This window comes from Ambystoma mexicanum, chromosome 3q (genome assembly GCF_040938575.1).
Source record: "Ambystoma mexicanum isolate Mex_15411 chromosome 3q, UKY_AmexF1_1, whole genome shotgun sequence".
NCBI classification, from domain to species: Eukaryota; Metazoa; Chordata; class Amphibia; order Caudata; family Ambystomatidae; genus Ambystoma; species Ambystoma mexicanum.
In genome coordinates this window covers 1,219,108,564-1,219,133,372 of record NC_090926.1, presented here as the reverse complement: position 1 = coordinate 1,219,133,372, position 24,809 = coordinate 1,219,108,564, and the positions used below count along the sequence as shown (strand labels likewise).

The 24,809-nt window shown below is 50.7% G+C and overlaps 1 protein-coding gene across 2 annotated transcripts in view; it reads left to right on the top strand.

The window, feature by feature from the left end:
* TNPO2 (transportin 2) overlaps positions 1-24,809 on the top strand; it is a 120,683-nt gene that overhangs the window by 65,279 nt on the left and 30,595 nt on the right. For both annotated transcript variants that reach the window (XM_069604115.1, XM_069604114.1), the window contains exons 17-20: positions 3,372-3,530; positions 3,923-4,010; positions 4,357-4,455; positions 23,314-23,409. In XM_069604115.1, the coding sequence (XP_069460216.1) occupies positions 3,372-3,530; positions 3,923-4,010; positions 4,357-4,455; positions 23,314-23,409 (442 nt within the window). The remainder of the gene's footprint in view (positions 1-3,371; positions 3,531-3,922; positions 4,011-4,356; positions 4,456-23,313; positions 23,410-24,809) is intronic.

Genomic DNA, 24,809 nt, shown 5'->3' with positions numbered 1-24,809 from the left:
AGAGAAAATCGGTTTCACATCTGAACTGTCTTTCTCCTAACAACCAATCAGTGGTCTCTGGGTCATACTGCCCCATCCAATGACTACCCTCTACCCAAGCCCCTCTGGCAGCCATCTTCAGATTTGGTAGCACATAAAGTGACAGTAGGGCCAAGAGAAGAGCCGCAGAGGGGTAGGCGGGAGGGTTCGCATGTGAATCCATGCCAGACCCATGCTGGAGAACAGTTACTGGTAAGTAACTTGTAACTTCTCCAGCATGGATTCACATGAATAAAGTATATAGCAGTACACACATGCACAACCACGGGAGGTGGCAAGGCTCAACCTTAAGCATCGCTTGCCCCTCCTCACCAGGCTCACCTTCAAGCGAACAGGTTGCGCAGCACTGCTTGGCTGACTCTGGACTCCTCTCTGTATGAGGCGCAGAGTTCTGCACTGCCTTGACAGCAGGCGTGCACTGAAATTCTACTTGGACAGGACGAAGAGCTTCCACAAGTCGGACACTCTATTCACCTTCAAGACCGGGGTATCCGGCATCCAACGCCTCCATAGCCTGTGGTCTCTGCCATCAAAGAAGTCTACGGGACAGCAAAAGCCAACGCTGGCCAACATGCATGCCCATGCGGTCAGAGCCAAGGCAACTGCCATCGCCTTCCAGCAACATGTTCCCTGGCAGGTCACATTCAACAAAATGTGTCCCTGTTAACAATTTGTATTCATGTATAAAATAACTTGGTCACAGCTCCATGTTTGAGTCTGATACATTGGTATGACACAGAACACCCACTTCTTGATGATAACTTAATTCTTGTTATAAATTCAATAGTGTCATATAAAAGTACAAACGGGGAAATATGAACAATTCACTAATACACAATTCGGATCTGACAAAACAGCAAAGGTAGTGATACATTTCACAAATGATTGTGCTGTGACCGTTCAAAATGATCTAAATCATAAATACAGGTATTACAAAATGCATGCAAAACACTTGAAGTTTTTGACAAAATAATTAGACATAAGTGAGAATTTCACATTTAATGCATTCTAATGTTCCAACTATGCATCTCTGCATGATGTCTATGCAATGGCCCGAAGCCGGCTACTTTTGCGGTGCCTGGACCAAATGTCAAGTTGCCAGAGATGCACCTATAGATTTGGAGGTTTAATGAATCCAACTCCCAAACCTGACTATCATCCTTCAGGGTCATAAAAATGCAATAAATCTCTTCCTTGCCAACGTGTAAGTTCCTAACTAATAGAGACTAAAATCAGGGCACCCATGATCAACTACTGGTACCTAAAATCATGTTTCGGCGGTCACAGAACTATTTTTGGCCGCCTTCAGGGCATCAATTTGGGGACTGTGTGAAAAAGAAAAAAGAAATTAGAAGTGGGGTCTCTCAGGCTGTGCATATCTTACTTTGGCACTTAAATGCTGTATTATGCTCTCTAACCCTAACATCTATTTTACCTGCCAGGGTTCTGATCACTAGGTCTAGATCCGGACGTCAGTATGTCTCAGTTGGGTGTGGTGATCCTCGGGTGATTAGGTGCAGTGTAGGTCCTGTATTGAGACCCGCTACTTGGGTTTACTCAAGGTAGGCGCTGTAAAGTAAGTTTAAAGGGAAGGTGTCGGGACATTAGATGGCAGGTCATAAGCACAGCGGCCACAGGCCACCCCTCGGGCTTTCTGCAAGCATGGTTTAGACACCGGATCTAGATCAGATGTGGCCTTAGACAGGCGGTTGTTAGCAACCTGTTTGCTTAAGGAGGGTCTCCTCTCCACCTTGGGGGTACTTTAATTTGTAATTGCCCATGCAGTATGGAGGAAAGGGGACTAAGATTACGTTAGTCACTACAGCGAGTAACTTATAACTTATTCTTCCTCACCCACCTTCCTGAGCCACTACAGCCCCTTGAAGAGACTTGTTTTGTACTTAATGCACGATCGAGTGCTCCTGCACTGAGGGTATTTTGGAGCACAAGGCTCCACACTTTGTAAGGATTGGACTGCCTATTAGTTAAGGTTCGAGTTGTTGGACTGCCTAAAGTATATTTGCACTGTTTGACCCCCTTCTGTTTCAGGTTGTGGATCTCTACTTGTTCCATATTGCTTTAGGAGAAGTTACTGTGTTTCCTAGTATAGTGTTACTATTAATATTGCTGTGGTTTCACGTTGTGCTTGAGTTAAAAGGCTTTTAATGTATATATTTTGATATATAAACCTGAACAAAGTTATTTAATGTGTGCGCTCATTGTGGACTTTCGATCACCCTCGCCCCTCCCGAGACCTAGTCTTGACTGCCACCAATGCTACCTTAATTGGTCTGGTTTGTCCAGAATTTTACCCTGTACCAAGAAAATAGGCTGGCCTTCTGTACCGCTGCCCACCAGGTCGGCATGTAGTTTGAGTTTTTACTCCTACATCAGTAGCTGACCCATACCTTTTTGAACTATATTCTGATCTGTTGCAAGGTGTCCTCTTGTAATAGTATGTTAACTATAGTATTCCTGAGACGGAATAACACTAGATTACCAATAGGGTCTGCTTCCTTTAAATTATATCTTGCCATTCTAAACGTCTACTAATGTGGCTTTACTACTTCTAAATCACTAGGTTTCACTAACCTTGAAATGCATACTGCTGTCTGTGGGATAGGCGAGTGGCAGGGAAGGTAGGACCACGTGCGAGGTACAGGTCTGGAAGGGCTCAAGGGGTGCAGGCTAAGCCAAGCTATTGCAGGGGACCCGGAAGTGCAAGTGCATATGGGTCTGGGGGTAGACTGGACAAAGTGCCTGGAGGTCCCTTGGCTTGAGGTAAAGGAGTAGTCTTGCAGTCCTATTCTGGATTAGTTGAAGTGCAAAGGGAGTTTGGAAGTTTGGGGAAGAGGCTGTTGTAGTAGTCTAGCCTGGAGAGGACTAGAGCTGGAGACGAGTTTCTGGGGAAAGGTGAGGGAAGGGAGAATGCATCTGAGGTGGTTTTTTGGGAAGGGTGCGCCCCATCCGACCCCCTAAGCGCTTTAGAGGAAGGTGAGTGGCATTCAAAACACTGATGGGCCTGGGAGGGACAGTGGTATGACCCCATCCCAATACCACCATTCTATTTAGCTGTTGGTGCATTCTGTGTAGCTGTTGGTAATCCTAGTTTGGGGACCAAGCCAACGCAGTGCCTCTGACTTGATCTAGCCCCCAACCTGTATGATTTTTGGTGCTAATTTATGTACTTTTTGAACCTCGTTGCACTTGGAGAAGCAATACAATTGTACTGACTTGATTTTTAGCTGGTTTAGAAAGTGATGCTTGGGGTAATGCCCCCCCACCCCTGCCTTCAAGTCTTAACGCCTGTGAATATGCCTCTCCCTTCATAGATGTACAATCAGCACCCAGACCAGTATGAGGCACCGGACAAGGACTTCATGATTGTGGCCTTGGATCTTCTGAGTGGTCTAGCGGAGGGTCTGGGTGTGCATGTGGAGCAGCTTGTGGCAAGGAGTAACATCATGACCCTACTGTTCCAGTGTATGCAGGTTAGTGTTTTCCCTAGAAAAAAGAACTTTTAAGATTGTACATTGTTTGGGGGGAATGCTACTCTTTGACACTGTAGCATGGTCCTGTTTCTTTTCTGTATTGGGGACTGAATTTCAGAAAATGCATGCTGTGACTGTAGTAGGGGTAGGGCTAGCTCCTGTCCTAAGTGACTTGGATTTTGGAGGTGAGAGGTGTGGTTGGCAGGTGAGATGTAACGCAATGCTTTGGTAGAGCACTGGCTGCAGTCAACAGGCCACAGCCCGTTGCAGCTCCTGGAAAGCAGTTCATAGCGTCAGTGCAGAGGGTCACTGGACTGGTTTTGTTGCTCCCATATTGAGTGTGCTGAATTTACGTAGTGCTGACTCCCTATCTTGTGTCCACATTTTTTCAGGACACCATGCCAGAAGTGCGGCAGAGCTCATTTGCACTGTTAGGCGACCTCACCAAAGCCTGCTTCCTCCATGTTAAGCCATGCATTGGTAAGAGCCTGCTACTTTGTGCAAGACTTGTGCCTTTTTCAATGCTATTGCTTATTGTCAGGACTGTATTGGTGGCATGGTTTTCTTCTGCTCCTGTCTAGTTCTTTCTTGCCCCATCTCTGGTAGTGATGCAGAATTCCAAACATTGATTTACAGTGATGCTTGTATTCATACTGTCTGATCCAGAGATTGTTTGGGGTAAACCTTATGAATGTTGTGCGCCGCAGGTCCATTTCTGTGAGCAAATCTTCAGAGGTGTGACATGTTGATGAGCTATTTTTCATTTATTAATGCACTTGTCATGAAGATGCTGGATTACCCTGATAATGACTTTTTCTCCCCTCAGCTGAGTTCATGCCCATTTTGGGCACCAACCTGAACCCAGAGTTCATATCTGTGTGCAATAATGCTACCTGGGCCATTGGCGAGATCTGCATGCAGATGGGTGAGTATTGTTGGTGGTGGTAGTGAGGTTATGTCATTAACCAGTTTTATTTTCTTAACTGTATCAAGGGCTCGAAATGGGGGACATTTTACTGGGATGGCTGGTCGGGGCAGTGGGAGGAAAGGGCGGGGCCAAGGTGTGTTGTCCCAGCCACATCACGCAATACAGCATATTCATGGAACCAAATCCTGGAGATTTGCATAAAAGCAAAGGGCATTATGGGAACATAAGTATGCCTGGAATTTGAAACCAGTCTTATTTTGATTCAGTAAAACTTTTCAGACAATATTTGAAGTTGTGCTCTGCCGTTTTAATTGGTCACTACTTCCCTTAGGAAAAACATGCATCTACATTGCAGGACATGTTTAACAGTCTGGACAGATACAGTAAGTATGTGAGGCTTTGGCTGTTTGTTTTCAGTTACCCATGCCGAATCTACTGAAATCAGGGTTGCTCATGCATAGAACGCTGCTTCAGTACGGAACTCGTTCTCTTATAATCCTTACAATGTGTTACTGTCAACAGATGGACTTACTCAATTTTGAAGCGCTTGCTTCAATTTCAAGCATAATGTAGTAGGCTAATTGAGTTAGGATTTTTAATGTTGAATTCGAGCTATGTGAAAAGCAAGAGAAGGACAGATTTACAACCAGATTTTCTTTTGATTGTAAAAACAGCATTGGAAAGGGCTTACTCTTGCGTCTCCTTTCCTCCATACTGCATGGGCGTCCCTTCCAAGGGAGACGGAAGTTTTCACCCAAAAAAGTCGTCTTTAAATTTAGAGGCGTGTGGGTGCGGCCCTGGGAGCTTGCGCTGCCCTGACTCTGCTCGTGTGCCACATCTCAGTCCCCTTTTCTGTGTCGACTGGAACGGGCCGAATTCACAAGCACTCCTGGGTTTGGCCATGTAATTGAACACAGATTTTTTTTTTTAATTCAGGCACTTGGTCCTCCGGCATCACGCTCCTCCATGTGTGTACTGCTATGTATTCTTTTATTCATGAGCATGTGAATCCATGCCAGACCCCATGCTGGAGAAGGAACAAGTTACTTACCTGTAACTGTTGTTCTCCAGCATGGGTCTGGCATGGATTCACATGCGAACCCTCCCGCCTACCCCTCTGCGGCTCTTCGCTTGGTCATACTGCCATTTCACGTGCTACCAAATCTGAAGATGGCTGCCAGAGGCGGGGCTTAGGGAGAGGGCAGTCATTGGCTGTGGTCAGTATGACGCAGAGATCAGTGATTGGTTACTACTACGAAAGACCGATCAGAAACGAAACTGATACTGGTTTTTTCTTTACCGAGGATTCCCAGCCTGACGATGGGGAATATTCATGAGCATGTGAATCCATGCCAGACCCATGCTGGAGAACAGTTACAGGTAAGTAACTTGTTCCTTAATTAAATATGCAAATTAACAAGGCGGGTCCTTGTACCAGCACGTGCACCTAGGCTGCTGCAGCTATTGGGCTGAGGGATCCTGGGATCCTCCCGTGACAGTGTTGAGACCTGAAGGTTCGTGTACCAGATATCCGAGGGGCTACACCCTAGTATCGGCAATACGTCCGATGGGGCACATAAATTCGACGCTACTAGGCAAGGAGGAGATGATCTTGGAGGTGAAGAAGCTGTATTCAAACGCGTCCTTAACTCTTCGTCAGGCCAACACCATGCTGGCGGCCGCTAACCAAAGGTCATGGTGGTAAACTGCGGACTTCCTCCTGGAACTCCCTACGCAGAGCCACTTTTTAAGGCAGGACTGTCTAAGGCTAAGCTGTTGGCGCAGGACCTCATGGAATCCACCATTGCCCATATTGACACCTTTGGCTGTGCCATCTGTATCACCACAGGTGAGATGGGCAGCCTGGCTCGGGGCAATGCATTGCAACCCAGGGGACCTCTTCCACCCCACCACAGATGAAGAGCTGGACAAGAACAGCTCACAAATGGCCAAGTCTTTATCCTAAAAAGACCACGCCCAAGTCGTACACCCAGTCACAGCAGCGCTTCGACAGGGGCCATACGTATAGAGGGTTCTGTGGCTTCCAGGAACTGAGATCCAGGCAGCCTGACTGCTCGCTGTCTCAGAACCAGTCAGTCGCCAGCAACAAAAAGGGGAGGGGGAATGAGTAAGGGCTTTTTCCAGACAGCTTCCGAGGGAGAAGGCATGATACGCCCATTCAGGTACACGGGTCTCCAGTGGTGGGCTGGCTTGCTCTCAATGCACATTTCTGGTGTCTGAATTTTGCAGACTCCTGGATCCTCTCCGTAGTATCCACGGGGTACTGCCTTCCCAGCCTTTCCTCCCTTCTCCACTCCCTCAAGTTGGGAAAGCAACTCTTCTGGCAGAGATCAAGTCGCTCGTAGAGAGCCAGGCAGTGGAGGAAGTCCCAGCCTCCAAGAGAGGCTTGGGCTTTTACTCCAGGAATTTCACCATTCAGAAGAACCAGGAAGGCCGGAGTTGTGCTGGACCTTTCCACTCGCAACCTCTCCTTACACCTACAAGAATTCAAGATGGTTACGCCAGCGTTTATAGCGGAGACATTGTGCAAGGGAGACTGGATGTGCTCCCTGGATCTGAAGGACGCGTACCTACACGTCGCGATTTGGCAGCCCATCGTGCTTTCCTACGGTTCAGGATCATGGGCTACCATTTTCAATACAAGGTCCTTCCTTTTGGCCTCAACTCGGCCCCCAAGGTCTTAACCATATTCATGAATACAGTGGCTACTCTCATAGTGCAGGGCCTCCATCTAGCCATACGACTGCCTCGTCAGGGCTACATCTCCGGACGCAGTTCACCACTCTTCCCATGCCCTTATGAACACTGCACGATCTAGGCTTCTTGCTCAATCTCAAGTCGCAGCTGCAGCCCATGCAGACTGACATTCTTGGTCCTCATCTGGGACACATGCTCCGAGAAGGTATTTCTGTCAGAGGACAAGATCTCTGCCATCAAGAGGGCCACTGCCTCAGCAGAGAGGTGACCTCAGCATTGTGGTACCAGCATCTTCTGGGTCTCTTTGCAGCGGTCCTATTAGCCGTCCCACACATGAGATTGAGGAGGATTCAGCTGCACTTCACGGCCTCATGATTACCAGGAGCGGGGCTCTCAATCCGAGATGATCAACGTTCCTCCATCTCTCCACCCGGACCTAACATGGTGGTCCAGGGACTGCAACCTACGGACGGGCAAGTCCTTTCGGCTGCCCTCCCCGCAGGCCACCATTACCACAGATGCCTTGCTCGATGGCTTGGGAGCCACCCTGGACGATCTGTCCCCAGCACCTGGACTCTACAGGAGCAGGGATACCACATCCATTGGTTGGATCTGGAATGTCATCTGGCTAGCGCTCAGAGCATTCCTACCACTTCTCAGGGGCAAGGTTGTCCTCATCCAGACAACTCGACCAGCATGTACTATGTCAACAAGCAGGGAGACACCAGATCCCCCTCTTTGCAGACTGGCAATCAGCATGTGGGAGTGGGCCCTGGAAACCGCTGTCTACCTCACGGCAGTCCACCTCCCGGGGGAATACAACTTGGTGGCAGACAGGCTCAGCACGGACTTACAAGTGGCAGTTAAGTCCTCGTTATTCAGAACTTCCAACAGGTGGCATCACCAGGTGGATCGCTTTGCCACCTGGAACAAGAAGTGCCCTCAGTTCGCCTCCTGGCATGGACAAGGCCCCGGCTCCCTGGGCAACGCATTTCGGCTTCAGTGGAACGGCATGAAGGCTTACGCCTTCCCACGCACTCAACTGATCCACTGATTTAGAGTGATTTGCAAGATCAAGGAGTCTCGCCAACTCATCATTCTAATAGCTCCATGGTGGCCGGCCAGGCCATGGTGTTCGGAGCTGCTTGAGCCTCTCGGATGCCTCCGATTAACTTCCCGACTGGCCCAGCACGTCTTGTGGCGCCGCAGGGGGGCAGTCATCCACTCCGCGCCCTCACAGCATGGTGCCTGAGCAGGTAACACTGAGGCACCTCAGCCTCTCCCAGGCTAATCTGGAATTCATACAGGGTGCAAGGTAAAACACAGCAAGAAAGCTGGATCAGCAATGTATCCCTCTTCCCCCGGACATCTACAAATCAATCCTCGCACAAGGAACACCAGCAGAATACTACAGAAACCTTCTGAACTTATCACTGGCAAAAGGAACTGTACTGAGGACCTTCAAATCAGCATATATCAAACCACTTCAAAAAAACACAAGTGGCGACGTAGAAGACCTCCAACTACAGGCAGTTTCAAACATTCCCTACCCGGCAAAACTCCTGGAAACCTATTTATATAAACTAACTCAAGAACACGTCGCAAAAAATACCTCTTGCTAGACCAAGCTCAAGTCGGTTTCAGACCCGCAAGAGGAATGGAAACAGCACTAATATCCATCTGGGACAACCTAAAAACTAACGCATACTCGAACATGACCTCAGGCCTTATTCTATTCGACCACTGCAGCCTTCGTCACAGTTGGTCATGACATCCTTACCAAAAGACTAGAAGACATAGGCATAACGGACACAGCACTACTCTGGACTAAATCATTCCTAGCAGACAGAACCGAAACCGTATGGATTAAACCCTTCAAATCCACTCCAAGAGTTGTCTGTGGTGCCACAAGGATCCTCCCCATCGCCACTGTACTGCAACATCTACCAGACTCCAGTTATCAGAATCTTCAAAAAATACATTACATGCTACAACTATGCAGATGATACTCCAATCATCTACAAAATGAAGGCACCAAGCCAATTATTAAACCCTAATCGAGTGTCTAAAGTCTTCAACTGGATGACTGCCAACAACCTGATCAACCCAGGAAAGACAGAAATCATGATCCTATGAAAGGGAACGAAACCGCCATCCCTTGGCCAACCGAAATGGGTACCACACCATCTAAGGTAGTAAAAAAATCTGGTTTTCCTGATGGACAACACCCTAACCTTAGAACCACGGATAAATGCAGCGCTCAAATGATTTTTCCTCCTCCACACGGCAAGAATCATCCTTACTTTCCTCTCGTTCACGCACAAAACACTCACTATCGTTGCCCTCATGTCAAAAATCGACTATGCAAACAGCCTCTACCTTGGAATACCTCCTGACGAAACTACAACTGATCCAAAATACAGCAGTCACTCTTCAAACTATCAAGAAGAGAAACTATCAAGAAGAGAACACATCACTCCTGCCCTAAAAAACACTACACTGGCTCCCAGTAAAACATCTCATCACCTTATTTATTTACAAGCCGACAAGACTCCTCGGGTCAAGCAACGAAATCTGCCTGGCAGCAACCTTAAACTTGGAGGCACCTCCTTCTACCACTTAGCCGCAAAAACCTAGAACAACTTCCCAAAAGAAATAAAACGCCAAAGATCACAAATTTAGGCAACTACTAAACTGGCTCTTCAACACCACAGACTCAAACTGTTTAGGGATGACTAACCTGGAGTAGACATGGACAACTCCCAGAACTGATTAGAAAGCTCACATCACCTGTACGAGTGACGCCGGGTAGAGTGGAAAATGGGCGACAACCATCGAGACTGAGTCAACACCACCCTAATCCCACCCAACACCCGCACTTGCCCCTTAGTTACAGGTACCACAGTGTTGTGGAATTGTCAGGATATTGGCAATAACCACACTAGCTGAGCCATGACATTGCAGGTGCTCTGGCTGTATGAGTGGGAAGGGAAGACGGGTAGGGCTGCGTGGGAGGTTGGGGTAGCAGGGGGCCAGATGTGAAGGGGACCTTGAAGGCCGGACGGACCCAGATCAGGACAGATGTGCAGGGGTGCTCCCGAAACCCATCTGGGAGATTACAGAAGATGCCAACTAACCAATTGCACTAACAATTTCTTCCTCTGCATACCAACCACAAACCTACAGCACAACAAACCACACAAACTTCACTACATCGCCAACAGCACATCACTGCTCTCTTGCACTTTTCCAGCCTAACCCATTAACCCCCCCCCCTTCCTCTTTCAGATCTGACAGGGGACCACTCCAGTGGGGAGTGTGCGGTACAAATGTCCTTTAACATTAACTACAAGGAGCAAGGCTACCAGGGCTCAGTATAAAAGTAAATGGACCAGGTTCTGCCACTGGGCGGACTACACGGAAATCTACCCCTTGGCATGTACTTTGGGTGATGTGCTCTCCTGGGCGCACCTCGCCCACTTGGCTGTGCAGGTGGACACTTGCCTTTCATACCTTGCAGCCATTGGGATGTACAGGAACTCTGAGCGGATCTTCTCCAATCCTATTGTCATACATTTGACGGGGCTCGCAAGTCTCTACCTGCCCATCAAGAGGCTGCAACCTGTGTGAGACCTTTTGGGCGCACTCGCGCCCAACCCGTTGGAACCAATGGCGTCAGCGGATATCAGGAATGAAGACGGCCTTACTAGTCAGCCTCACCTCGGCTTGTCGAGCCGGTGAAATCCAGGCACTGGTCGCCTTGGAACCATATACTACCTTTCACAGGGACAAAGCAGTCCCAGCATTTCTGCCCAAGGTGCCGCCTACTTTCCACTTGAATGAGGAAATAGTCCTTTGTACGTTCTTAGCCGAGAGGCACAGAGTGCTGCACTGCCTGGATGAAATTCTACTTGGACAGGACCAGGGGCTTCCGAAAGTCGTTTTGTCTCTTTCAGAGGCTCAAGACCAGGCTATCGGGCCCTCCAAGGCTTCCATATCCCACTAGATCTCAGCCATCAAATAAGCATACGAGGGCCAGCACAATCCGCTTCCGGCCAACCTGCATGCCCACGCAGTCAGGGCGAAGGCAACAGCCATTGCATTTCAGCGCCATGTCCCTTGGCAAGTCATAAGCAGGGTGGCTACTTGGCCCACTCCCTTGGCTTTATGCAAGCATTACTGTTTGGATGCCGGCTATAGATCTGATGCGGCTTTCGGACAGGTGGTTCTCAGGAAACTATTTGCTTAGGGAGGGGGGGGGTCTCCTCTCCAACCTGGGGCTACAATCAGTTGTAATCACCCATACAGTATGGAGGAAAAGGGACGGGATGTAAGAGAATTGAGTCACTCACCGTAGTGACTAACGTACTTGGTCCCCTTGCCGCCATATGCCCCACCATCCTCCCCCGTAATAATACTGGTCATTGGGCAATGTTAAATGTATTGTCGACGCGTCATTGGGGACTGAGGTGTGGTGCTGGAGGGCGGAGCCAGGGCAGCGCCTGCTCCGAGGGCAGTGCTTCTAAATTTAAAGAGGATTTTTCTGGTGAAAAAGGTTTGTCTCCGTCCCTTGGAAGAGACGCCCATACAGTGTGAAGGAAAGGGTCTATGGACTAAGAGTACGTTAGTTACTACGGTTTTCTCGACCTTTAAAATGTGTTTATAAACTTGGGGTATTCACCCCCGAGACCCCATTGTTCCTCCCCAACCTGCGGGATTTCAGCCCCACCCCCAAACCAAAACTAGCATCCATATAAACACGCACTTGTTCTCCTAGCCCTTCGCTACGGGTCCCACAGAGCCATTCGGCCCCATGGCGCATAAGAATTGATGTGTAGTCACACAGTGCGACTACAACACTTACTTCTCCAGCATGGGGTCTGAAATATTCCCCGTCAGGCTGGGAATCCTCGGTAAAGAAAATCAGTTTCACTTCTGAACTGTCTTTCTCCTAACAACTAATCACTGGTCTGTCACACTGCCCTCTACCTAAGCCACTCCTCTGGCAGCCAAATTCAGATCTTTACCGAACGTTCAAGTGTTGGGAGTCCTCGTGCTATAGCTCTCGAGCTTTTACTGCGTTTGCGATTTTTCGAAGACTTAACTTTTTTTTTCGGTCAGTCAAAATTGATCTACCTTCTGATTAACTGGGACCAGTGTTTCGGATTATTCGGCGCACCTCAAGGGTGAAATTTTGTCATTTACCTCTTGGAGGATTCCAGAAGCTTCTTAAGGCCTACGCTGTGTGGACATGACGGATGAGAAGGACTTGTTACCCTGTTCAAGATTTGCCCAGGCTACGGCCTGCTTAACGTCTTTGTCATGATTTCTGCCCCTAACCCTCATAGGCAAGTCACTGGGACCAGGCTCGATACCCCCTTATGGCCTTAAAGACCTTGCCATCTCACCAAAGAATCCTGGAATCAGTCCTGGTGCCTTTGGCACCAGGCTCATACTCAATGTGAGGATAACGTGGAACCTGGACGTATTAAAGAGCTTTTGTGCAACATGGAGGCGCCCACATAGCTCAGTTCCAAGAACTGTGCTATGTGGTCGGGCCTTGGAATACCTGGGGCTATGTAAGCCACACCCAGGCAGAGGAGCGCGCTTTGCGCTACTCTGCGGTTAGCAGCGTGACGCTTACTGTGTTCAGCTCGGTCTCCTGATTTCCTTGCCTGCCTTCCTGGAGCCGCTTGCCTGAAAGAACAAGAACATCTTCAGTGACACTTACCTGTGAGTAGTATTCTGTCTTCAATCCATCGCTCGTCTGGTGCAGAGCACAGCAGCTTCTCGCCGCTGCATCCTTCTCTGGAGCTCCGCGATCTGGAAAGAAGAAAGCGAAAACAGCATTAGTTAGCATTTGCATATTTCCATCCAAAAGACAGCAAGAACCACAAGACGCTTACCTGATTCGGGTCACTCTTGATCAGCTTCCATTCTGGAACCTCGCAGTGACATACCGAAAGAAGAAACACAGGTTAGCGCATAAAAGGCAAAGCACTGCGCATTTACTCACCACCTAGTGCTCTCGGTCGGCATCCATTCTGGAACAATACAGCGACCTACAAGAAAGAGGGGAAATGCAGGTCAGCACAAGAAAAGGCTAAATAGCGCAGCACATTCACTCACCGCCTCGTGCTCAACTCCAATCAGCACGATACCAACAACCTCATCCCACATCTAGAGGTAGAAGCAGAGACATTAAGGGACAAAAGAAAGGACAGATTGTCAAGACTGAAAACAGATTACCTTAACGAACTGGAGTCGCAGCAGGTCTGGACTCGAACAGGGCCTGCACCAGTGAACGCCCTTGCCTCCATCACCACTTAAGCAACCACCTGAGGATATCTCAGTGGACATTCTCACGGCTCTGCACACCCTGTGTTTGGAAATCTGAACGAGGGGCGCTGGGACCATCGGAGGGACCACCATCCAGAGTTCACCCCCCCCTGCCTCCTTTCCACCCGAGGGATGAGAAGGACCGGGACACAGCGGTGGGCACTGGCACGGACGGCGGCTTGGGTGGGAGGAGATCTTGCGTCTCCGCCTGCCAGATCTTCACACCATGATCTCTAGGGCCTCAGAGCTATTCCAGCTTCTCCCTGAGAAGAGGGCTTCCTATACCAGTGCCGAGAGGTGAAAAGGAAGACCGTGCTTTGAATAACTCTTGGATGACATTTGGGATAAGTGGTTGTCACTCTTGAAGAACCCTTCATCGGCTCTGGCGAAGAGGGACAGTTATCTGGACTCTGGTTTCGGCAGCAGCAAAGAAGTCTTCGGGCTCTTCAACGGCCTCCACCTGCTCCCTGGCCCCCCAAGACGTTGAGCTGAAGTTGGATGCATGTTATCACGTCGGCAGCGACTATCAAGGCCGTCGATGCCATTGCCATCGTGGCGCATTACGACAGGGAACTTTGGTTCAAGATGGCCCCCCTCCAACAAGAGGGTGGAGGCGTTGGAGATCCTACAGGAAGGCAAGGTAGCTTGGGACCACACCATTAGTGACCACGGACATTGCCGACACAGGATTCTGCCAGATGAGCAATAGCGTTTGCCTTCGCCGGGAGTGGCTGAGGGCCACTAATTTCTGCCAGGATGTTCAGTCAAGGTGTTGGACATTCCCTTCGACAGGGACAATTTGTTTGGAAAGACTGGACGAGTCTCTTCAGGCCATCAAGGTGGACAGACGGCTCGTGTCTTGGCACGCTTCCGCAACGACGGCTGCCCTTTCGGACTTCTGGAGGAAAATCCCAAGGTTCTTCTAAAGGATTCAGAGGAGGTGCATCGTCCTACTGTCAACCCACCCGCTTGTCGGCCCAGGAGACCTACAGGGGCTGTGCCAAGTCTGGAAGTGGACGTCGCGCTTCAACGTCAAAACTGATTGTACCGGGCGTGGAGTCGGGATTCACATGTACCCTTACCTGTAAGACTGGCTTATCCGGGCAAGCTCCAAGGCCATTGCGTCGAACAAACTTCGAGCACCATCCAACTTCTGACGGATCTGGGGTTCTCCGTGAACTTTTCGAAGTCCTGCTTGATTCCATCACAGGACGCACGGTTTCTGGGATCGCAACTAAACCGTGTCGTGCCTGGGGTCGGTCGGCCATCTTGGGCAAGGTACAACGGCTGTTGGCCCTGAAGAGCGCACGGGTGTGGTCCATCAAGTCCCTACTCGGCATGACTGCATGATGTCCTGCATATACCTCATTCGGCTGTGCAGGCTACAGATGAGTCTGCTCCAAGAGTTCCTCGACGCCCGTTGGATTAAAGTGTCGGGAGCTTTGAGCACAAGATCACTTGTTTCCATTGAGTGATACAGTGGTGGGGATTGTGCGCGCATCTGTCCGCAGGTGTGGATTTCTAGTTCTCCAGCATGGGGTCTGGCATGGATTCACATGCTCATGAATATTCCCCGTCCGGCCGGGAATCCTCGGTATAGAAGAAAATCAGTATCAGTTTAGTTTCCTGTCTGTCTTAGTAGTAACAAATCACTGGTCTCTGGGTCATACTGCCCCAGCCAATGATTGCCCTCTCCCTAAGCCCCGCCTCTGGCAGCCATCCTCAAATTTTTACCACACGTTCAAGTGTTGGAAGTCCTCGTGCTGTAGCTCTCGAGCTTTTGCTGCGTTTTCGCTCTTTTTCAGGAGATTTTTCTCATTTTCCGGTTAAATAGAGCCTCAAGCTCCACCGTTTCTACATCCGATCAACGGGGATCCGTTTCAGAGTTTTCTACGCCCCTCAAGGGTGAAGTTTTCGTCGAGTTACGCTTTTGGAGGATTCCAGAAGTTCCGAGGCCTACCCTGGACATGGCCCAGGGGAAAGGAAGCTCGACGCCCAGGAAGCTGTTCAGGACCTGCCCTGGCAGCCAGCTTCAGAATGTTTTCAAGGAAGACTAGCATTCGTTATGCCTCTGTCTCCATGAGGACAAGACGCACACGGAGAAGGACTGCGTTTTGTGGAAACATGTCGGAGCGGACCATGAAGGATCGCCACCTCCGTCTCGCCAACTGGCTGAAAGGGAAGAGCCTGTCAGACGAGAAGAAGAAAGTCAGGGCGGTCTTCTAAGTCCTGTGAGGGCGCGACGGGGGCCCAACAAAAGGCTAAGCACCGCGAGTCCGTGGGCACTGGGAGCGCCGAACGGTCGGGCTCCTTGGCTGCCAGGCAGGGCGCACCCTCCCTGGCGTCAACCACGAGCCAACGCTCTGGCTCGGGTAAGAGGAAGTCCGAGAACCCAACTTCTGGAGAGGCCCTGGTCGATCTCGAAGATTCGGCAGAGGGGGAGCGAGGCTCGGACCCTCCCCCAAGGTGAAGGCCCCAGGCGTCCAGAAGGTGACGATGGCCTTAATTCACCCTGCTAAGACCTCGATTGAGGATGTCGCTGCGGCCCTGGCTGAGCCTGTGGAGGCGCCCTCAGGACCCAGTCTCCTGAGGGAGGGAGTCTTTCAGGCCCATTGAGAAAACCCCCACAAAGGCCTTGTTGGAAAAGGTGGGGAAGGGGCTGGTGGCCATCGTGGATACGGACACGACCTCTGAAGAAGAGCTCACCGAAGTCGTGGAAGAGGCGCAGCCCATCGGGAGGGATCCCGACTACTGCGACGACGAGAGCGACTGTCGCCGACAAGGCTCCTCAAGAGCCCTCATGCCTGTCGTTTCTGGCACCGCAGGACACTTCGGCGGCCATTTTGTCAGCGATTCAGTCCTTATGCTTGGAGATGAGGACAAGGTTGCCCTTTCCCCCAACGGAGGTACCTGAGCCAGCCCGACCGGAGCCAGCTCTGCCCAGAAGAGAAGGGTTCCTTTACCAACGGCGGGAGGCTAAAAGGAAGGCTGTCCTCGCCGTACCGCTTCTTGATGACATCTTGGATGAGGTGCTCGCCCTCCTCAACCCTGCCACGGCGCCGGCAAAGAGTGACCGGTACGAGAAGTACTGGGTCCCCGACGCTGCTCCCTTGTGCCTTCGGGCACAACCTACCCCGGATTCAGAAGAAAGCTGGGGGGGCATCGGCCTCGACATCAACTTCCCCGCCGGATGGCAAGGGCAGGAAGTTGGACACGATGGGACGACAGATCATCTCATCCGCAGCGACGACTATCAAGGCGGCCAACGCCCTGGCTATCGTAGCTCGCTACGACAGGGAGTTGTGGTTCAAAATCGCCCCTCTGTTAGACTTCCTTCCGGACGCCAAAAGGGCTTAGGCCCTTGAAATCCTACAGGAGGGTGAGATTGCTTCGGACCACGCCATCACGGTGGCTACGGACATCGCCGACACCGGTTTCCGTCAGTTGGGCAACAGCGTTTGCTTGAGACGCCGAGGATGGCTCAAGGCCACGGATTTCCGCCAGGACGTACAAACCAAGGTTTTGGACATGGCCTTTGACGGCAACAACCTGTTTGGGAAGGCGGTTGAGTCCCTTCAGGCCATCAAGACAGACTGCCTGGGCACTGGGAGTGCTCCAACAACGACGGCCGTCCTTTTGGGGCTCCGGAGGCAGACCAAGTGCCTCCAAGGGATCCGGCAGTGGCTCCTCCACGTACCGTCAAGCGGCAAGATCTTCGTTCCAGGAAGCCTACAGGGGACGTGGCAAGTCAGGTGGTGCCCGTCGTCGTCGACAGGGAGGTCAAGGAGGCAAGGCGGCCTCCAAACCAGATTGAACCGACCGTGGGGTCGGGGCCCCCGCCGAAGCACCCCGGTGGGAGGCTGGCTGGCGAGGTTCGTCAGCGTGTGGGAGTCCATCTCCACCGACCGTTGGGTGCTGGACGCCCTGGCCCAAGGGCACGCCCTCGAGTTTCAGAAGAAGTGCCCTCGCGTTCCACCTGTGGCCAGGAAGGAAAATCACATCCCTCAACTACTGTTGGAAGTAAGGGCGATGCTCAAGAAGGGTGCCATCAAGCTCGTCCCAAAGAGGCTTCCGGGCTCGAGTTTACTCGAGGTACTTCCTCGTAAAAGACAGGAGGATGGCGCCCCATCCTGGACCTACGTTGACTGAACAAGTACATCAAGGCGCAGAAGTTCCGTATGGTCACCCTCCAGCATGTGCTGGGACAGCTGGAGGGCGGCGATTTCCTGTCGTCGGACTTGGAGGATGCGTACTTCCACATCCCCATTCTAAAAAGACACCGAAGTTCCTCAGGTTCGTGGTCCAAGGGCGGCACTATCAGTTCAAGGCCCTCCCGTTCGGATTGAAGTCGGCACCCAGGGTGTTCACCAAGTGCCTCGCACCGGTGGCGGTGCGGCTGTGCCTACAGGCCATCCACGTCTACCCCTACCTGGACGACTGGCTCATCCGGGCAAGGACGAGGGAGCTCGCTGTGGAGCACACTGCGAAGAACGTCCAGCTGCTCACGGACCTGGGATTCTCCAACTTTCCAAAATCCCACCTGGTTCTGTCGCAAGTCGCCCTGTTTCTGAGAGCCAAGCTCGACACAGTGGCGCGGCTGGCCATGCCGTCAGAGGAAAGGACCAGGACCATTCTGGGCAAGGTGCAGCGTCTGCTGGCCACGGACATGGCCAGGGTAAGATTTAAGTCCCTCCCCGGGATGTCGTCCTGCATTTATCTGGTGTGCCTTTGCAGGCTTCGGATGCGCCCCTTACAAGAGTTCCTCGACGTGCAGCTTCGAGGACAGGATCCCTCAACGAGACGTTCCGCCAGGCGATCCGGTGGTGGGGTACCCGCTCCATCTGTTGGTGGGCACGGACTTTCAGATCCCATCTCACCAGGTGACGACGGCCGCCTCCCTGGAAGGTTGGGCAGCGCACTCCGGAGATCTTCACGTGAGATGCCTTTGGCTCCCGGAGAAGTCACTCCACATCAACATTTTGGAGCTCCGCGCAGTGTTCTGGGCCCTCGGGTCCTTTCTTCCGTCCCTCAAGGGCAAGGTGGTGAGGATCTTCACCGACAACACCACCACGATGTTCTACATCCGGAAGCAGGGCGGAACCAGGTCCCCGGCCCTATCCAAGGAAGCCCAGGATCTGTGGCATTGGGCCGTCGACCCAACGGATGTTTCTGGTGCCCCTTCATCTGGCAGGAATAAAAAACACGATTGCTGACTCACTCAGCAGGGAGCTGTGCTCGTGCCACAAGTGGGAACTATGCCAGGATCAAGTGGATCGACTCTTCCGACGATGGGTCGAACCCCAAATCGATCTCTTCGCGACAAATTCCAAGTGCCGGAAGTTCGCCAGCAGGTTCCCCCAGCCGAGGAGCATGGACGATGCTTTCTCGTTCCCCTGGGACGGCTTATTTCTTTATGCATTCCCTCCGCTGCCGTTGCTGCTCCGGCTCATCAACCAGCTCAAGAGGTCCCGGTGCAGGATGATCCTTGTCGCACCGGCGTGGACGAGACAGATCTGGTTCCCGGACCTTCTGGACTTGTCAACGTCCACACCAGTCAAGCTGCCGACGGACGCAGACCTTCTCTCCAGAGAAGGAGGCGCCATTCTTCACCACAACCCGGAGTCGCTGAACTTGCAGGCCTGGCTCCTGCAGCGCTAGAGTTTGGAGGGTACGACATCCCGGCCGACTGCAGAGAGGTTCTTGCAAAGGCCAGGGCGTCCTCAACTCTTGCTACGGACATAAATGGAAGAGGTTCTCTGTCTGGTGCCGTGCACAGATTAACCCTCTGCGGATTACGGCCCCTCAAGTACTGCCGTACCTACTGTCGCTGGCCAAAGCTGGACTGGCTCACGCCTCCATCAAAATACATCTGGCTGCAATCTCCCGATATACCAGGACTACTGGACGGACGTCCTTGTGGTCTCATCGCCTGTTGAAAGAATTCATGAAGGGACTATTCCAATCATTCCCGCCGGTGAAGGCTCCTGCCCCGGCGTGGGAGCTTAATGTGGTGCTGACCAGGCTCATGGGGGGGGGGGGCGGAAGGGCCCCATTCGAGCCTATGCATTCGGTGCCTCTGAAGTTCCTGTCATGGAAGACCGCTTTCCTCGTGGCCATCACCTCCGCACGACGAGTGGGAGAGATCCAGGCCCCATCTTGCAAGCCTCCATACTTGACTTTTCATGACACGGGTGGTGCTGAGGACGCACCCCTCCTTTATGCCCAAGGTGCCGTCAGACTTCCACCTCAACGAGCCCTTGGTGTTGTCAGTTTTCTTCCCGTCGTCGGCCGAGAGGACTTTGCACTCATTGGATGTAGCTAGAGCGCTGAAGTACTACGTGGACCGCACAGTTTTCGGAAGACGTCACAGCTGTTTGGACTTTTGGACTGTGAATCAAGGGAAGGCTCTCTCGAAGACTTTCATTTCCAGATGGCTATCCGGCTGCATCATGCACTGTCACCGGTTGGCAAACTGACTGCTGCCCGGCCGTCCAAGCCCATTCAACCAGAGCGATTGCTGCTACCACGGCGTTCCTGTCTGGTGTGCCCATGCTAGACATCTGCAGGGCTGCGACGTGGAGGTTGACGCACACCTTCACGAGATTCTACTGTCGATCGGGAGTCCAGGGTCGGCCAAGCAGTGCTGCGCAACCTGTTCGCCTAAGGTGATCCTGGTGAGGAGGTAAGAGATGCTTAATGTTGAGTTGTTGTATTGCTTAATGTTGAGCCTGTTGCCACCTCCCGTGGTTGTGCATGTGTATGTGTGTACTTCTATGTATTCTCTTATTCATGAGCATGTGAATCCATGCCAGACCCATGCTGGAGAAGGAACAAGTTTCTTACCTGTAACTGTTCTCCAGCATGGGTCAGGCATGGATTCACATGCAAACCCTCCCGCCTACCCCTCTGCGGCTCTTCACTTGGTCATACTGCCACTTTACGTGCTACCAAATCTGAGGATGGCTGCCAGAGGCGGGGCTTAGGGAGAGGGCAGTCATTGATTGGGGGCCGTATGACCCAGAGACCAGTGATTGGTTACTAAGACAGATCAGAAACGAAATTGATACTTATTTTTTTTTTCTATACCGAGGATTCCCGGGCTGACGGGGAATATTCATGAGCATGTGAATCCATGCCAGACCCATGCTGGAGAACAGTTATAGGTAAGTAACTTGTTCCATCCTACCTCATCAGGAGACGGTCACGACAGGCGCCTCCCTGGAAGGATGGAGAGTACACACCGGAAGGCTTCATGCAAGAGACCTGTGGCTACTGGAGAAGACGTGGCACGTGAACGTGTTGGAGCTGCAAGCAGTGTTTTGTCCCCTCAAGGACAAGGTGGCGCGGGTCTTCGCGGTCAACACCACCAGTGTTCTACATCCGGAAGCAGGTCAGAACCAGATCCTTGGCGCTCTTCCAAGAGGCCCAGGACCTTTGGCACTGGGCCGTAGCCCAGGGGATGTTCCTCATCCAGTTTCACCTGGCAGGAGTGAAGAACACTGTTGCCGAATCTCAGCAGGTAGCGGCCCATGCCAGACTCCATGCTGGCGAAGGAACAAGTTACTTACCTGTAACTGTTCTCCAGCATGGGTCTGGCATGAATTCACATGCAAACCCTCCCTCCTACCCCTCTGTGGCCCTTCTCTTGGTCCTACTGCCACTTTACGTGCTACCAAATCTGAAGATGGCTGCCAGAGGGGCTCGGGTAGAGGGCAGCCATTGGTTGGGGGCAGTATGACCCAGAGACCACTGATTGTTTCATTTCTTAACTGTCTTTCTCCCAACCAAACAGATTTTATTTCTTTCTTTTACAGAGGATTCCCGCTTGACGGGGAATATTCTTGAGCATGTGAAGCCTTGCCACACCCATGCTGGAGAACAGTTGCAGGTAAGTAACGTTTTCCAAATCACTTGTATGGTCACAAGCTGTTACACTAGCAGTTAGAATCCACTCCAACATAAGCCAATGATTGTCTCAACTGACAATGAGATAAGTACCCCAAGCCTCAACAGTACCTCTGGTTTGAAGAAGTGGTCCAGCTGGATTCTGTATTGTTGCAGAGATGCAGACCCTGGTTTCTGAGCCTGTCGTGGGGGCAAAGGGGAGGATGTCTGGAGGGCTCCTGTGTCAGCGTTTTTGGAGGTTGTTGGCAGCTACCGGCTCTAAATGCAATTACCGCAGATCTAGGACATTAGTTGGGCTTCCTTCATGCCTTGAGTCCTACCCTCTGAGGGGGACTCTAGCTCTGGTCGTCCTGAGATCCCTGGAGCTTCTGGCTGGATTGCAGACATTTCACTCGACAAAGGACAGGTGTTTCGGGAACCTCCCTCACATCCTGCCTTTTCAGACACACTGGTTCCAGAGGTTGGTTTCAGGACTGAAGTCTGTCAAAGTCAAATTGAACAAAGGGCTCAAGTCTGCCTCGACGTACAGAGTAAAACCCAAGAAAGACCTCACAAGCAGAGCGAAAAAAGACCAGGGCCATTTTGACAAAATGGTCACTCATGGGTACTTTACTACAGCTGAGGATTCAGCCTGCAGTAGAAAGGCACAATGGTAGGAAAATTAAACCACTGCCACCAGCCATTTGAAGTAGTGAGGGTAAATTAAAAATGTTATACGGTAGGATCAGGGGCTACTAGGTAACCCCCCTGTACTCCCCCACCCCCCCAGCACTCCACACAAGATAGGGTGTGCTGGACTTACAAAGAGAAAAGGTAAGTAACATTCCCTTAAACAGCAGGTGCATGTGTTTGGGGGTTTGTATTGTGCATGGCCAATTTCACTTAGTTCACACGAGAAAAGGTATTTAAAGCTTCTGAGAACACGGATTTCTCTGGGACACTGCACTGAGGGTGCGGTTTGTTGGACTCCAAAAACAGGAAACTCATAATCCAAATCAGGTCAAAACACGAGAGGGAGCAAAAGGTCTCACTCGCACAAGGGTTAAAAGTCCTAAAGTCAAGCGAAGAGCTGGGGGTCTCTAAGGTTGAAGGGAATTAGAACAGAAATGAGAATTCTCGCTAACGCTGCACCCGTGTGCGGCAGGGAAAGACTGCACTGTGCGAGCAGAGTGGTCTTTCTAAATCTGTCTTTTAAGATGACTTAAAAGCGCACAATAGCCTTTGGGCATTGTGGCGCTGTTACAGAAGTGCTTGTGAGAACATACATACTGCCTAGCCCCATGTTTCAGGGCGGCAGCAGCATAAAAATGCATAGTTGGTTTAGGCGGCACATATATGGTGCAGGGTGGCAGCAGCATACAAATGCAGAGGTCAAATAGGGGGGCATAGTTTTGAAAGGGGGTGCATGAGAAGAGGGTGGGGTGCACACCACAAGAGACCATGCGCAGGAGGTAAGGGGCACACAACACCACAGACCATGGGAGGGTGCGGGTGCACACGACATAATGGAACAGAGACAAGCTGGTGCGAACTATCGCATACTTAAGACCACATTTTCATGTGACACTGGTTTGTCAGTCCTGTGCACATGCAAAGAGGGTAGATGGGTAGTGGAGGGATTTTCTGGAGAAGTCACTGGAGCCAACGATTAGCTTTCCAAGGCATCTAGTAAACTGGTTTGATGTGCATTTTCAACAAACTGGTATAATGTTGCATTTTTATATTCATTTTGGAATCTCATTGATGGGAGCACTGTTGGGGGTCAGGCTTGCCAGTCCTGCTGCATTAGAGCTGGGCTTGTTTCTTCTTGAATATGCACCTTCTGTTGTGCTGTCTTTAGTGACTTGAAAGTGGGTCCCTAACCAGAATTCATCTTTGCTTACCCCTTCCCAGGTGCTGAAATGCAGCCCTATGTGCAGATGGTCTTGAACAATTTGGTTGAGATAATCAATCGGCCCAACACTCCCAAGACACTGCTTGAAAACACAGGTGGGTATCCGATCCCAGTCACTGATCTGCTCACCTACAGTAAAAGTAAGGCGTACATTGTTTCGGGGTGCCGGGAAAGGGCAGATGGGAAGTACTGCAGTAATTAAACTGTTATGCAAAAGCTCTCTGCATGGAAGGAAATCGGCGCCAGCATCCAATTGTAATGTATGAGGGTCTTTTAATTGTACATGACAAGGTAATTGCCTGCATAACATTACCAGAAGATGAGCCTTGCGTTAGATGAACAATGGTATTCGAATTTCAGCAGGGCTTCTATTGCATATTGAGGAATGCACCTATGATTTACAAGGTAGAAAATCAAACTGTTGTCGGAAACCATTCTACTTGGTTTGGGTTGTGGCTTATTAATTTCGAATTTGGGAATGTCCTTGCTTGGCAAATGCTGAGTGGTTTGAAAGATTTTCTTATGCAGTTTTCCCCTCCTTGGACATAAATGGATTCCCCCGCTCCCCCCACCCTTTTTGCTGCAATTTGAAACCTTTCCTTACTCAGCTTATCTTTTGGACACTGGTCTGGCCATATGGCTGTCAGTGCAAGGGGGCTGTTGAGTAAGAATTGATGTCTCACTGTGAGACTGCACAACACTTTTTTTTCAAGAGGGGTAAAAGTGGGCTGTAATAATGAAATGAGAAAATACAAGTAACCAAGAAATACTTGCACTCAAGGTTTCAGTTAAATATTTAACATCCATTTTTAAATAAACTTTCTTTAAAAAAGGGCAAGATATGTAAAAGTGTCAATATACTTTAAAATACTTCAGAATCAAACCAGTTAGTGGATACTCTTTGGATACGCTTCTTACACAATTCCTACACCTTACAGGTGACTTCATTCACAAGGACAGTATTGGCATTTATATATCACACTAGTTTGCAGATCCTGAGTTTGCATAAGGTGTTAAGGTTTAAGGAAGGAAAAGGGTTAAACAGGTTCTTGGTATATGTGAGGACAACTAAATCTTCTAATGAAATCTAGGCTAGCCTTTCCCAGCAGCAACAGTCTAAAACAAGTGACCACCTATGAGGGACACACACTATCAAAGTCAATGGGCTAGAAGAGTGCAGGGAGCCAGGACAGCCAAAGTCAATTGGAACAGTCTCTGGAGCTGAGGCACTTCATAAAGTCTTACTCAGTTTGTAGAAAAATCACTTGTAGGGTCACAGGCTGTTGAGCCTGTGAAAACCAGAGTTGGAATCAACTCTAAAGGTATGCCACTGCAAGCCTCAAATAAGCGCAGTTCAAAGACACTAAGGCAAGTACCCAAAGTCTAAACAGTACCTCTGGTTTGAAGTGGTCCAGTTGGATACTGGCCAGTTGCAACGATGTAAACCCTGGGTTCCTGAGCCTCAGTTCTTGGTACAAGAGGGAGGATGCCTGGA